The sequence below is a fragment of the Gymnoscopelus braueri genome, assembly GCF_963280865.1.
Source record: "Gymnoscopelus braueri genome assembly, chromosome: 2".
NCBI lineage: Eukaryota > Metazoa > Chordata > Actinopteri > Myctophiformes > Myctophidae > Gymnoscopelus > Gymnoscopelus braueri.
In genome coordinates, this window is record NC_137604.1 from 52467557 (window position 1) to 52484581 (window position 17025).

Consider the following 17025-nt stretch of genomic DNA (forward strand, 5'->3'; position numbering starts at 1 on the left):
TATTGTGGTCTCCTGGTGGCGCTATAATAGGCCAATGTGAAAAGGGTGCCATTTCTTCTTAGGCCTTGCACGGCAATCGGACACTGCATTCATGATTTGAGGCATTTTGTTCAAAAAAAATTAGACCTGCTGGTGGTGCTATAACAGGCCAATGTTAAAAGGATGGCATTTGTTCCTCAACATAGTGTGAATGTGCGTGCAAAGTGTGACCGCAACCGGACACTGCGTTCATGATTTGCGGCATTTTGTTCAAAACAAGCCACTACTGGAACACATCGGAAGGAGTAATATAAAAAAAATGTTTTACATAAGTCGGCCTCCTGGTGGCGCTATAAAAGGCAAATGTGAAAAATGCAGGGCAAAGGTTTTTCTTTGACCTCTAGAGAGTGCGCATACAAAGTTTTACACATATCGGTGCAGTTATAGGTAAAAACACGAATCGGCCTGTTATAACGCCACCATGAGGCCGATTTGTACATTTTCATGTGGCATTTCTTCCTCGGCATAGCGGAAATTGCATGCTGTGTTCATGATTTGAAGCATTTTGTTCAAAACGGAGCACTCCAGCAAACTTTGGAAGCCAATTTTAGCCAATCAGGATGGAATATGAAAAATCTGGGGAGTGCACAAAATTAAACTTTAAGACGCTCGGGTGGTGCAGTGGTAAAGTCACTGCCCACCACCACGGAGGTTGTGGGTTCGAATCCACCGTGGTGCAACCGGCTTTGTCGAGCGTCTACACGAACACGAGCCTGTGTTCGGGGGAGGGAAGCCGGACGGGGAGGGGAGGGTGATATCGGTCATTGCACATACTCCTACGGGCTGGGCGGCACCTTTCAGCGGGGAGTGTTGGGCGGGAGGAGTAGGACGAAGGCTCTACGTCCTCCTGGTGGGGGCTCCTCACTGGCAGGTGAGTCAGTAGGATACGACAGCAGTGACTACACAGAAATGTGTGGGGGGAGGAATTCATTGGCATAACCACTACATTTTTGATTTTTGTAACCCTTTTTTTTCACCCGGTGCCAATTCTTTTTTCTAAGTGATCCTGGGCGCTACACCAGCCCTACACCAGCGCTACACCAGCCCCCCACAGCCCAGCTTTAGCTCAGGGAGGCCAGGGCCGAGCTCATGCCTCCTTCAATGCATGAGAGCCAACTGACCTTCTTGTCACCTGACATGGGGGAGTTTCCCCGGTAAGACGTAACAGGAACACGTTATTCCAACCAGCTCCCTTCCCTTCCATCAGGCGCCCCGGCTGTCGTGGGGGAGGCGGTATAGCAACCAGGATTACTACATTTTTTTGTGAGGGTATTAACTACCCTAGGAGACACAGGGAGAACATGCAAACTCCACACAGAGTAGGCCCTTTCGCCAACCCCACCTAGGGTATGGGCACTGATGACGCAGAGGAGAAGACACGCCCCCAGCGCCCACAGCCCCCTGTTACCAATGATTCTAATGAAAGCTCTATTCCATTTAATGTAGCACAGTGGTTCTTAAACTTTTGAATTTCAACAACAACCCAAACACAACTTAGGGCAGTGGTGTGTTTGTGTATGCAATACCTGAGAGCACACTTGTGCGTGGGTCTGCGTATTGCATCCACCTGCAGTTAGTATGCTGTTTTATTATTCATGAGTCAAATAAAATGTCTAACAAATGGAAGAATAATCAAGAGGCAATAGGATCGGGAACACACTGATACTATCCCAGAGTTGAGTCCTCTGAACATTTATTGCTTCCCATAAAACCGCTGGGTGTAATTGCACGTAAAGACGAAGAAGACACTTGATAGAAAATGGTCTTTTCTCAATAAAAATTTATTGCAAATATAGAAATAGTTCTTTTTGTACAGAAATCGTAAGGAGAAAGGTTACATGGCGTTCTGCTGACAGATACAGCAGAGAAAATTAATAACTGAACGCTGTGAGAATGTGGTACAGTTTAACGGAAAATAAAATGCCTCGCTGTAAAAAAAAAAGAAGAAAATAAATGTTTTTAGTTTTATTCATGAATTTCCATTTGCCTTTTTTCACTGATACTCGAGTCTGGAAAGTGTGAATATTTTGCTTTCACTGATGACATAATGTCAGGACCATGAAAGGAGATAATATGGTAAGGGAAATACCATTGATTATTAATTAAAAGGGACCGAGGCAGAGTAGATCACTACAAATCTGAAGATAACATCAAGGTCAATGATTAGAATTTACAAGGCATTGGAAAAGCATTTCCTCTTCCTTCTCAAGACAATCCGTGATTTCATCGACAATCACACAAGTTCCTATGGCAAACATAATGCTAAGTTCTTTGACAGAAAGTGCCTGTAAAAATTATTCTGTGACGCGTCCATTTGGTACAGTTGAAGACTTTTTAGTGAGTCGCGACATGGTAAGAACAATGGATGTAGACAGTACAGAGTTAAGTGACTTTTAGACTTTTAGAAAACCGAAAGACAAGCTGAGAGTTTTGCCGCCAAGTGGCAATTCATAGTAACCTCAGTGAATGCAGGCTCCAATAGGCTCTGTACTGTACTGTACTGTACTGTGTTGGCTCAGCAGCAGATTTGAACTGGAAACACACAAAGTGTGTTTCCAGTTCAAATCTGCTGCTGAGCCAATCAAACAAAGCTACAGTATGGGAAACTGAACCGGACCAGGAAACAGGTACAGTATGTGACTTTCTGGAACCCGGGACTACTGCATGCACAGAGCTGATTACAGCATGCCACACGGAGGACATATAATGCTTTTGTATTTCCCTCTTGATCTTCTCTCTCCACATTTATTTCTCTCTCTCTTTCAGTAACTCCTGTGAAATGTCAGTGGATGCCCACCAACACGATCCCAATCTATTGTGCTTTTGCCCCAAGCAGCCATTGTTTCTGTGGCCCAGATAAAAGGTGTCTGCTGAGAGATGGGGTAGAAAGGCTCTGCATACTAATACAAAGAAGAAGAAAAAAACAAAGAAAAAAAAGAAGAAAATGATGGAGCGGGGAGTCGAGAAGGAGTTGGGGGGACATGGAGCATCCTAAGAGAGAGAGAGAGACTGAACATGTCTAGTTCCCTGTCCTCACAGACAGAGAGTATGAGGAGGAGACAGTAAGGAAGGGAAGGACGCAGGGTGTGTGTGTGTGTGTGTGTGTGTGTGTGTGTGTGTGTGTGTGTGTGTGTGTGTGTGTGTGTGTGTGTGTGTGTGTGTGTGTGTGTGTGTGTGTGTGTGTGTGTGTGTGTTTTGGGGGGAGAGAGAGAAAAGAAAGGTCACACCACAATGTCTTCCCATCAAGACCTAGGGCAGAGTCAAGTGTCTGCTTCCAACATCCCATCACTGCTTAATTCTGGAGGCCAGCAGTGTCACCTCACCGTCAAAACCAGGCGTCAGAGACTCCTGGATACTTTTCGGTGCAAAACATTTTAGTCCAGCTAGGGGTGGACACACCCCTAGCTGGACCCCTAGCTGACTCCCCGTCAGCACTGACACACGGATTCATGGTCACCTGAAACTGAACGCTCTCAAGAACCAGTAGCTCAGTGAAAGTAACTGCCTTTTTACCGCAGTGGTGCTTAAAGTGGGGTGCAGCTAAATGATGGATAGTAGGAACCAAGTGGACCCTTACGCGTTCGTACAAGGTTTGTACAAATGGAAACAAATGGACCCTTATACGGGTCCATTTAGTTCCATTTGTACACTCTCTGAGTTATGGGGGTTTAACATGCTGATTTATGAATGTGTTGTAATAAACCCCTTCACACTGTTGAACACTCACTCATCTTTCACCTTTGAATATAATCGTCTTGTTGGGGTCTTTAACATGAATAGTTTCTCTCTGATTTCTAAATTGTCGGTCATTTCTATACACTGTAGCCAGGCCCATTCCATTTAGAATGCAGGAACAAAGCAGAACATCATCAAAGCGAGTCTTCCCCCTGTGGCAGCCATTTTGAAAGTGAAAGCATTTTGTTTAGGTTTGCTGGATGGCATGACGTCTGAAGCTTTTTGTTTCAACAACATAAACATACAGTAAGTATCCTCTCATGAAGGGGAATGTGTGAAAAGACTTTTCCAATGCCTCAGAAGAATATATCAGACCGTCTTTCAACATCTGTAAGTTGAAATAACATACTGTACTTCCCTCCAAAGCCAAAGGAGACATTGACTTATTTATTCTGTCTCAAAGGTCAAATCAACTTTGATGATTTTGGGAGATAAGTAATTAACTCATGAACAACTATACAATTATGTTGTGCAAAACGACTTATTTACCGATAATAATTTGGCTGGCCAGTACAATTTTTCTTCTATCAGTTTGATTCTTTGCGTAGTTACTGCGCTTTGGCTTTGTAGGGCAGTGTACTGTACACCCTACAGTAGGACAAACATTAAAGCATGATAATTGGTAAAGTTAATGGATATTAAACAAAACAATGGATCCTTTTTTCTTTTTTTTTTTTTTTACCATTTCCATAATTAGGCTATTGTTAACACATCCACCGCCAGAGGTTAATCTCATAATAATGTACTCACCTGCCAAGGTGTTTTTGTTGTTTTTTTGTTTTTTTCATGTCGCCATAGATCTTGTTAAAATCCTTAAGATTGAGCCGTGAACGGTCTGTTTACATCCGCGCGATCTCCCTGTATCTCCCAGTGAAGACCGCATGTCAAACGGACTTCCATGACTGTAGTTAGAGCGGATTACGTTAAACAGTGAAATGCGAGGAGAAAAAACTACAGGAAGAGAATTGAGTTTCAGTTTCGTCTGTAGAATGGGAGCGGGCGTGATCGTCGAAACCGGATCCCAAATAATTCTATTTCCTGTCATCAAACCGGAAACGGAAGTGGATCAAAAAAATTCCGAAAGTGCACCCGGACCGCGCATGCGCGAAAAGACCGCAGCCCGTAGGACTACGGGCTCGGCGCTTAACCGTTGGATTTAACGGCCCGTAGAACTACGGGCCCGGCGGTAAAGGTGTTAAGTCGACATACATCCACTTTGAATACACAACAATAAATTTCTGCTCGATAAAAATACAGGAAATCATGCAAATATAACACTTTATTTAATTTGTCGTGAAGGTCATTTTTTTCCAACTCTATACTCTGGATTCTCTTATAGTAATTACAAGTCGCCATTGCACAGTACCCGACCATTGAGAGAAAAATATCATCTCTCGTTTCCTTCAGCCCCACCATATACTGTTACTGTACATGTACATACTCAACCATTACCACCCTGACCCACCAAGAAACATAGAGTTAACAGGCTCAGTAGAAAAACAGTCATTTGTTCCTACAGTTTATACAAAATTCACAGATTATTCATTTCGTTTTATATGTCCATTTGTTTTCGTCCCTTTAGTTTACACACTGCTTCCTGTACAGGCAACCAAACAATTGTAAAATCACATTGAGCAATAGATACAAAGTAAATGAAAAAGATACAGATCAATTGAAATAGCTACATTTTCCGATATGAGTTAACTGTTTGTGGTCAGTGAAATGCAATAGCCTGATGCCATAGCGCTGTATGAAAACAAAACAAGTGATATTCATGAGTTTCACAGCTAGAATGTCATTGTAACCTTCTGATCTGTCATGTGTCACCATGAGCCAACAAAATGAATGCCTTGAACTTCAGGGCAGTGTTACTAAGGAGCACACCACTGAATGTAGACAGATGTAGCAGTGTTTATAGAATAATCTATCTTTTTTGTATTCTTCTTTATTCTAAACCCTAGTATACTTAGTTGACCGTGGTCTCAAAGGGGTCTATGCTCGGCCCCTTCCTTTTTCCCTTCTACATCAAATCTCTTTTCCCTGAAAATAGCTGATTTACAAGCTGCATTTTTGTAATGTCACAAATTTCTCATAGAGGAGAAAAATAAAGTGAACCATAATAACCTTAACCTTAACAGATATCTACTATTATAGGAGGATAATAGTGACAAAGGCAAGTATTTGCAGAGATGAGCATACAATGGATGACATTATATTTGAGCCCTGAGTCACATAGTCAGGTGTTCATTGGTTCACAACATGTAACCAGTAGCTGAGGTTCTCTGAAACACTTTCAATGAAATACAAATATTTTTATTCACTGGTATATAATGGACCAAAGAGTGTTTCAGTGTTAGATGGCCTTTGGAGATCAAACTCTGGAACAATCCACAGGACTACGGTCACATTCAACGTTATCGGTCAAAGGGAAAGGCAGTAAGATGGATAATCAACTTTGTGGCTGGAAGATGGAAAGGCTGAGAATCTAGCCTGAAACTGAAACTAATGGCTGAAACTAATGAAATAACAAAAACTAGATGTGAACTGAATATAAACTGAAATAAAAACAAAAACACGATAACAACTGAAACTGTATTTTGTGTTTACAAAACGAACTAAAAGACAAAATGTCCTTACTATTCATCTTTGTCAATGTATTTCATACAGCCTATTATTTTGGGTCGAAATTAAATCTATCTTCCAGTTTTGTAGCTGTGCCAGTTGTAACGTTGGTGAATACTTCTTAAATGGTATGATGTTTATTATATATATGTTTGACCTGCTTGAATCTCACACATACCCCATATGAAAAGTAACTAACATAACTGACCTTGACTGGTACATATCCTACAATTACAATCACAGTACCCTCTTTGCAAGGCATACCCAGTGCTCAGGGGCCAGCATTAGACAAATGCGGATGCACTGGGCATTTCCCAGGGGTGGATCACACGTGTAATTGTATGTGAATGTGTGAAATAGGGCAGTGCTGAAAAATACAATGAAGTTAAGAAAATGCAAACATAATATTTTCGCCAAGGGCACAAACATCATATCCACATATTCAAGGTTTCAACTTTAGCCTGAGTAGAGTACATTAATTGATCATGCCACTGGACACGATTACAAAGTTAGTGCATGCATAATATAGCCTCTATAGTTTGCAAACTTCACATTAGCCACTTTTGTGTAAACTGATTTCAGAGAATGGTTCATGGGTAAATTGTGTTTGTCCTCATAAGTGACCACTGACCTTATAAATATTTAACATCCTCACACTTATGTTACTATGACAATGCAATGCAAACAACTTCACTGTATAAACAGCTGACAGGTCAGCCATGTGTTTAACTTAAAACAACACTAAACCTATTCATGTAGAATTTTATATTCATGTCTCTCTTTGTGTGTGTTAAATTGTGCAAGCAGTGGTTTTATATCCATTATGCCTTAGTAGTTATCATGTTTCCACATTAAATAGGGTCACAACATTGCGTGCGTGCGTGCGTGCGTGCGTGCGTGCGTGCGTGCGTGTGTGTGTGTGTGTGTGTGTGTGTGTGTGTGTGTGCGTGTCCCATGCTTCGATGACGAACCCAGTGCCACACTGACTGCATGGCAATGAGGTGTGAGCTATTAAAAGTCTGTCTCCCTGTCTCCCAATCATTTGCAATGTGAAACGCTAACATCCGTTCTCAGCAGGACAGTCTGGTGCTAATGTCACCAATCTGAGGTTAGAGGAAAGTCACAGCAAAGTACACACCTAGGAGTTAGAAGAACGCACACCCACCCAGAGTGTATGCAGATAAGAATGGAAATAAGTTTGCACGTTGGAATAATAATAGTTCACCCTCACCCTACACTCAGACAAACCCTACACGCACACAAACATATAGAACATGCTCGCTCTCTCTCTCTCTCTCTCTCTCTCATATGCATACAAAGATATCATTAAAACCTAAGCGTATGCACACACACACACACACACACACACACACACACACACACACACACACACACACACACACACACACACACACACACACACACACACACACACACACACACACACACACACACACACACACACACACACACACACACACACACACACGCGCACACACATGCATGCAGACAGACATACACACACAGATATCATCATTGGGGCGATTAGAACTCTCTGCTGTTATTGACCCAGCTCCTCTCCTACCTCCCATCATCTTCTCTCTTGCAGCAGCAGCAGAGAGCACATTAGCTGATAGGCTGGAAGCAGGGTCATGCAGTGATGGAGCTCTGTGCCTGTGGCTTGTTGCAGCAACAGAAGAACCCCACACCGCCACCCCCATCGCCCCTCAGCCCCCAGCCACCCTCTCTGCTGATGTTGGTCTGTTATCACGCACCTGTGACGGGCTACTGAACGATAAGCCCTGCCCCTGTGCCTGGAGCGCACACACACACACACACACACACACAGCAGCCGGGGTGGTGGGGAAAATGAAAGGCGCACACGTGTTTGTGTGTTTGTGTGTGTGTGTGTGTGTGTGTGTGTGTGTGTGTGTGTGTGTGTGTGTGTGTGTGTGTGTGTGTGTGTGTGTGTTGGAAAAAAACAGACATGAACATGTGGAAGGAACAAGAGAGAGAGAGGGGACAGGGAGACAGGAAAAACAGAGAAAAACAGGCAGACAGGCAGACAGACAGACACACAGATAGACAAATGAGACAAAGACAAACAGAAAGACGGGTGGGGGGAGCGAGACAAAGAACAAGGAGATGGAAGGAATTAAAGATAAAGCGATAGACGAGAATGGAAAGAAACAACAACTATAGGCTTCCAGGGGAGCAAGAGCGAAGGTAGATAAAGGGAGGGGAGCGAGAGCTTGATCAGTCAAAAAAGGTAGAAAATAGCTCTAAAAAAAATGAAAAATAAAAAAAGAGCTGGTAACTGAGGAACGGAGTGACAACTCTCCCAAGAGGCAAAGAATTACGGGTAGAGTCAGAGAAATGAGCCCTTCTGAAGGACTATTGTTGGCCAACTATTGTTGGCTAATTGCGATAAGAATGATAACTCAGTAGCGTGAGAAAGCGCTGTGGGCTCATTGGCATGCTATTTGGAGCTGTCGTCAAGGTGACATGCACCAGAAGGGAAAGAGAAATAGCTAGGGAATATACCATGTGCATTTCAGCTGGGCTTTGAGAACAGAAGAAAAAGAAAGCAGAATGCATCAGTTAAGGAGAATACAAGATGCTGGGGCTCAAAGAGGCTGCATCTAAATCATGCAGAATCAACACGAAACTATTATAACCTATAACCCTAAACATAACATAAACGACGCATAGGCTAATAACTGTGCTTGTGAACGACTTCAGTGTTGTTCATGGTGTGTGTCTGTTACAGTAAGAACACACTGTCAAATTTCAGCTTCATGACGTCATGCCCTGCAACGTGAGCTGTGATTGGTCTACCTTTGTGGGGACATACAGACAGACATACATACAGGAGGGGTGCCCTCGGACCAGGGATTACCGGATCGGCCCCTCACGTCGACCTTCATTTTATCATGATCATGATTTTATACTATCACATACCTAATTGGTTGAAGTGTGCTCCAAAATGACATGATCGCTGTCCGTGGTGCTGAAACTCTATATTGTGTGCATAATTTGTGCTGTGAGGGCAGGCGTGCATTGTAGTGTTATTTTGTTTCTCTGTTTTTATTAAATAAAAAATGTTGTCTAATTAGCATTTAATTAACTTATTTGGCCTACATGTTTTGCAATGATATCCCAAATACTCTGAATTTCTGTGAGGAAAAATGTACTAAGGCTTGTAAAGCCCTGCAGTAGCAGGCAACTGTAGCAATGTAATGTCAATCTTTAGTAGCTTATTTACCACCATAATGCAACAGTGTTGTGCTTTTCTGAACCTGGCTTATCTACCACATACGTCACGTGACTGTTTACAGCATAGTGGTTGAGGGTGGGGCTTACCGTTTGTTTAAAAAGGCTGAGATAACAGAAGATACAGTACATAGCCTACTTCAATGGTAGCCATCCCACCATAGAGATAACTAATGGATATGGTTAACACATTAACCCTGGAGTCCCAAATATTCAAACATTTAAATATGAATAGAAATTTCTAAAATTGCAGATATTGCAGAGCTACAAGTTCACACCTTGCCGTTTTTTTACTTTGTAAATAGATAACCAATATGTTTGCATTCAAAAAGCCTCAATATATACTTTTGTCGATATGCACTGTGCAGTCTTTTTCAGATTATACTGCACTATCATTTTGTATAATTCATATCGTTCACATCACAAATCATTTTCATGGACCTTCGCCTACCTCCATGCCCCTAAACTCAACCCATATGGATGGACCAACCTTTATTTTACCCTATGGTTGTGTCAGCATTACCATGTCAGCATTTCTCTCTCTCTCTCTCTCTCTCTCTCTCTCTCTCTCTCTCTCTCTCTCTCTCTCTCTCTCTCTCTCTCTCTCTCTCTCTCTCTCTCTCTCTCTCTCTCTCTCTCTCTCTCTCTCTCTCTCTCTCTCTCTCTCTCTCTCTCTCTCTCTCTCTCCTCCCTCCTAGGGCAATCTTGGAGAGTGGCTCTCATAACAAGCCACAGTGGCAGAGCATAGGGGAGGATCATTGATCAATGCAAATGCCTACAGACCCTTGTAAAGTGAGAGAGCACACATTTGTCATGTACAGTACTTATGCACACTCACACGCACTCATACGCAAGTGATATAGCACAGGCACCAGTCCAGCATGCGCACCTGATTATTATTAATGCTCATGCTATGTCAGAAGCACATTATGCCTACGCATGCACATGCAATAATAATGAAAGATTTTTTTGCATATCCACATAAATCGTCCCCATAAACACATGTGCGCATTTGTGTTGATCAATACAGTATCATGCAGATCATGCTATATTGATATTTTAGTCATGATCATGCTCCTATGTTTAAATCAACACAAATGCACGCACGCATGCACGCACGCACGCACGCACGCACGCACGCACGCACGCACGCACGCACATGTGGTCTCTTTCCTTAAGAGATGCCAAGCACATTCGGATAAAACTCCAGGGATATGGTGCCATTTCAGCAGCCATTCGTGTGTGTGTGTGTGTGTGTGTGTTTGTGTGTGTGTGTGTGTGTGTGTGTGTGAGAGAGAGAGAGCTAGAGCGAAATGGAATGATAGATTGATAAAACTAGAAGACAAAAAATTAAGTGGCCGGATGCTGCTCGCTCAAGTGGAACTCAGAATGACTGGAGGAAAATCACATTCCATCTGTCCCCAAATACCGTTCCTCTCAAGCCTAATTTATGCTTCGTCTGACTTTCAAAACCTGTAATTTTCAGTGAGCGAAGTAGGCTTTACTCCCTCTCTCCCTCTCCCGCTCTCTCTCTCACACACACACACACACACACACACACACACACACACACACACACACACACACACACACACACACACACACACACACACACACACACACACACACACACACACACACACACACACACACACACACACACACACACCCTCGCTAAGTGTACTGTTCTGCTTCAGGCCTGACAAGCTGCCTCTGTCACAATGCAAAGCTGATTCCTAATAATATGCTAATTCTCCTCACCCCTCCTTCTCTGCCATTTTATGACGCTTCCTTCCTTCTCTCCTGCCACCAGATGTCCCTTGGTCCTTATTTATCTCTTTCTAACTAACGTGCCACACGCTCGCTCGCTCTCTCGCTCGCACGCACCCACGCACACACACACACACACACACACACACACACACACACTATCACCACCACCATCTTACACGCTGAGTTAAATTAACAGCGGATTTCACTGTGTATATATTTGCATTTGAAGCGCTTCCACTTCTTTCCACTGGGGAGGGACGGAGAAGCATATAGCCAAGGGCAACGCAGGTTCTGAGAGAGATTCAAACCTATGGCATGTCACATGCACACAAAGATGCACGCACACACGCACGCACGCGTACAAACAAACGTATACACTTTTGAAATGCTAAACATATGCCTGAGCACTGATATATATGAGTCCTCTCTCTCTCTCTCTCTCTCTCTCGCTCTACTTTCCTTCCACTCCAACTCATCCGCCTATTTTGAATTTCATTTATCCTCTCTTCCTTTCTCCTTGACTCTGGTCCCTCTCATCTATGCTTTCCCATCTCTCTGTCTCTGTCTGTCTGTCTCTCTCACTCATTCCCTTGCTTTGCTACTGCCACTTTTCCCCTCCTCCTCCTCCCTCCTCCTTACCTCATCTCTTTGAATGCATATTCATGACACATTCCCTATACTACGCACACATTCAGCACTATCCTCCCGTATATAAGGTTTCAAACAACTCAGGCCGTGAGTATGGCCAACATTAGACATGTTGCTTTCATATGCAATGACATGCGAGACTGATGTGTCTTTAATGCAGAGTTTTGAACGGCGACAAACCAACGTTTCCTTTTTGACTTCAAGGGGCTTTGTTGCCGAACTACATAATGACACACACTCCAGACATAATGTCTACCGTTTGCCAGATGAATGCCGGGGAGTCAGCCATGCCACAGAGTTACACTTTTTAATGAGGTAGCCTTTGCCTCTCTGCCCGCTGTTTGCGAGCAGTGCTTGCTACGATCAAAGTCCTCTCTGCGTCACGCAGATTTTATGCTTCTTTGACCTTGCTGCTGTCGGTGGCACGCGCCGAGCTGTCACTTTTCCACCTGAGCCCTGAAAATTATCCCGCAAATGTAGAAATAATGACTGCTGAGATTGTGCATGTGATAAGCTACAGAAGATATTGTTACTGCTGGGCAGAAACCTAGCTAGTATCTCTGTATTTCATTGGGAGCGACAATGTCTCACTCAAACGTAGCGGAAATAACCAATCAAACTGAAGTTTATAATTGAGTGAGCTTGTAGATCGGCATGTTTTCTTTTCTTTAAATTGACAATTTGTTTTCGTCTAATATGACATGCACAAAATATGGACGTTGTTAAGTCTGTCGGTGGGTTTTATAAACTTTTAATTAATGAAAGTTATGAACAACAAACTTAACGTGACTTAATAATAACATTGGAAGTCAGGTTCTGTCCTGAAAAGTAACTGTTTCTGCCTGACGGGATGACATAATGGTGTACTCATCATCATAGCTAATGTGAAACATAATGTTCAGAATGGTGCTTGTGATGCAGCAAGGCGCGGATGCTCTGTGATAACACATGCCTTTCTCATAACACAATGACTCTCACTCTCTCTCTCTCTCTCTCTCTCTCTCTCTCTCTCTCTCTCTCTCTCTCTCTCTCTCTCTCTCTCTCTCTCTCTCTCTCTCTCTCCACCCGTTCTTTTGTCATGCTGCGTTCTCCTTATTTAGCTCTCCATGCTCTTTGCCTTTTTACCCCTCCCTACATCTCACATTCTGTCTGCATGCTCCCCCAATTCCCCTTTTCTCTCTCTCTCTCTCTCTCTCTCTCTCTCCCAGAGGGCTTTATAGATTCAAGTGTAGAAAGGTCATTACATGATTATGTGTGTCCACGTATGCAAATTTACAGTAGGTTTGTGTGTGTGTGTGTGTGTGTGTGTGTGTGTGTGTGTGTGTGTGTGTGTGTGTGTGTGTGTGTGTGTGTGTGTGTGTGTGTGTATATACCTGGGGCAATCTCCAGAGTTCTGTAGGTTTTTTTGCCATGGCGACAGAAGGCAATTAGCAGGAGCGTGTGTTCTTATCCTCTACCTAGCAACCTTCACTGTTCCGCCTGTCGCTTCCAGCAACCACTCCTGCTGCCTGTGATCGATCGGACCGCACGTTGTCCAGCCACACACATACAACACTCAAGGATAAGGTAGATAAATATGCATGTTCAGTACAACAAGGTTCAACTACACACACACACACACACACACACACACACACACACACACACACACACACACACACACACACACACACACACACACACACACACACACACACACACACACACACACACACACACACACACACACTACACATTAGTGCGTGCACGCGCCCACACACACACTCTCGAAACACTCCCGGGTAAAACCTAATTCAGACCCCAGTTCATGACGAGACAAAGCCATTTGAAGCCCAATTTATACATAGATGCACGACGGTGTCACGCACTGTAGCCGACCTACACCAAGCTCGCATCCGCCAACGCATTGTGAGCTTGTAGCTCAACTATTTCTGGTGCGTGACACTGTCGCACGTGGAGCATAAATGTAAGCACTAAAACGCTGCAGAGAAAAATCATAGCAGTCTAAATTACCCTTAACAAAACACACGCGTACAACAACAGAAGCCCACATATAAACAACAGCTATACACACGCTCCCATGCAGATTCCCCAATCACACACATACACAAACAAATTCTCAAGTCCTCGACTTCAAAAACATCTCCCGCAACCTCATGTTCTGCTGCTGTTAGCTGGTTTGGGTATTTGGAGGCATGTTATTATTTTCGTAGCGTTTCCCTGCTCCGGGGACCCGACTGAAAGCCTAAATGCAATTCCCTCAGATCATGCTGCAGAGTCAGATCATGTTGCAGAGTTAGTAATTGCCACAGCAATTGTTATTTAAGTGATGTTCATGGAGCAAGGGGAATAAAGCGTGCCACTATTGGGGTTTTAGAACATTATAATAATTTCATGCTCTGGCAGGGACATGCTGCCACTTGGGTTCTTAGGGGGGGGAAAAAACAACAACTACAAAATAATTTAAACTAAGAAGGGGTCTAATACAATACATGGTTTCACGTGGATCTCAGACTGCATGTGGCCAGTCTATGACTGGTCACATATTTTAATTATTTCTCAAATAGGGATTAATAAGTGATTCATTCATGATGTATTTTTCTAAGTTTGGGCCCCGAGGAGACTTGAGAGACAATGATTGGGAACCCCTGCTCTAGGGCAGTGGTTCTCAAAATGGGGTCCGGGGACCCCCAGGGGTCCTTGAGGGAGTTCCAGGGGGTCCCCAGCTAAATGATAGATAGTTAGGAACCATATGGACCCTTATGGTCTGTAACTCTGAGAGTGTACGAATGGAACCAAATTTGGTTCCATTTGTACACTCTCAGAGGATGAATTAACATTGATTTTGCAATATAAATTGGGGTCCCAGAGATAAAAATGCCATTAAATGGGGGTCCGTAGCCTAATGCATGTCAAACTGGGGGTCCTTGAAATTAAGATGGTTGAGAATCACAGCTAGAGCCGTAAAAATCTTCTCTTATGGGGGTCCCTCCCTGGCATATCTTCTCAAATGGGGGTCCGCGGGCTAATAAGTGTCAATTTGGGGGTTCCTTGACATGAAAACGTTTGAGAACCACTGCTCTAGGGAACACAGTCAGCTCTTAAAGGAGGGGTAGAGAGCACACAAATCACTCACTCCACCGATCAACATCTCACCAACAAGCTCAGGGATTTAAGAGGGAAACATCTCAATCACAGGCCTGCTTCTTCCTAATCTTCAGGGTAGTGTTGGGATCCCAGAGACAGCCTCACAGGCTCAAGTGTTTCCACAGTACTATATGTCATGATTACTCCCCCACACAGGGATTTAACAGTGACCTATAGAATAACGCCTGGCAGTGGTATAGGTGGAAAAGCTAAGCTGTGTAACATTTTACAGTGTCCACTAGTGTCAAAGCCCACTAATGAGTAAAAGCTGTCCCCTGTCCTCGTGTGGCACTTTTCTCTTTTAACCCCTCGTCCTGAGGGGGCTCAAGCAACCACTTTCAACCTGATGGCATCCCTATTATGGGCATGTCAGTATTTCAAAAATAGCCAAAACAGATTTACAAGCTAACAATGTGTCACAATCGTGACGTGTTGTAAGGTCGTAGATTGCAGTGGTGTACAGTGGACTCCAACCAGTCTGGGTTCAAAGTGGGTCACTCGACAGAGACTGCCCTCCTGGCAGTGACGGATTCGCTCCATGCCGCTAGAGCGAACTCTCTCTCCTCCGTTCTGATACTCCTGGACCTGTCTGCAGCGTTCGACACGGTGAACCATCAGATCCTCCTCTCCACCCTCGAGGGGATGGGTGTCTCAGGCTCTGCACTCTCCCTGTTTGCATCCTACCTGACGGGTCGCTCCTACCAGGTGATGCTGAGAGGGTCTGTGTCAGAACCACACAGGCTCACAACTGGGGTTCCCCAAGGCTCGGTTCTGGGTCCTCTTCTTTTCTCTCTCTACACTACATCTCTGGGTGCTGTCATCCACTCCCATGGCTTTTCCTACCACTGCTATGCCGATGACACCCAGCTAATCCTCTCATTCCCCCCCTCTGATACCCAGGTGGAGACACGCATTGCTGCTTGTCTGGCTGACATCTCGGAGTGGATGTCGACAAACCACCTGAAGCTCAACCTGGACAAGACCGAGCTGATGTTCCTCCCGGGGAAGGGCTGTCCGCACCGAGACATGGCCATCACCATTGATAATGCTGTGGTGACCTCAACTCGGACTGCGAAGAATCTGGGTGTGACCCTGGACGATCAACTGACGTTCTCGGCAAACATCGCATCAGTGACGAGGTCCTGCAGATTCCTGCTCTACAACATCAGGAGGATTCGCCCCTTCCTCACGGAGAAGGCAGCCCAGGTGCTCATCCAGGCTCTCGTCATCTCCCGCCTGGACTACTGCAACTCCCTCCTTGCTGGTGCTCCGGCATCTGCCATCAAACCCCTGGAGCTTGTTCAGAAAGCTGCGGCTCGTCTGGTGTTCAACCGCCCCAAGTTCTCCCACACAACCATCCTTCTCCGCTCTCTACACTGGCTCCCCGTAGCGGCTCGCATCCAGTTCAAAACCCTGGTGCTAGCCTATAGAGCAATGAAAGGAACAGCTCCTTCCTACCTCCGGGCTATGGTCGATGCCTACACCCCTGCCCGACCACTTCGGTCTGCCACCTCGGGGCGACTGATTGCCTCGTCACTCAAGGGTCCTTCTGGCCGATCCACACGGTCACGACTCTTTTCTGTTCTGGCCCCACAGTGGTGGAATGAACTTCCCACTGATGTTAGGACAGCAGAGTCACTGCCCATATTTCGCCGCAGGCTGAAAACTCACCTCTTCAGGAAACACTACCCTTCCTCTCTGCCTGACCTACTTGTTGTTAACTAGTTGTACGAACGCTTGTTTTCTATTGCTGTATTGTTTATTGGATTATTGGATTGTTTATTGGAT

At 44.4% G+C, this 17025-nt stretch overlaps 1 protein-coding gene across 1 annotated transcript in view; it reads left to right on the plus strand.

Moving 5' to 3' along the window:
* The window catches only part of LOC308096243 (uncharacterized protein), a gene marked incomplete at its 3' end in the record, with an annotated part of 36739 nt that overhangs the window by 10495 nt on the left and 9219 nt on the right, over positions 1 to 17025 (plus strand). The window contains exon 6 of the mRNA XM_080443603.1: positions 8006 to 8151. Within this exon, the coding sequence (XP_080299729.1) occupies positions 8006 to 8151 (146 nt within the window). The remainder of the gene's footprint in view (positions 1 to 8005; positions 8152 to 17025) is intronic.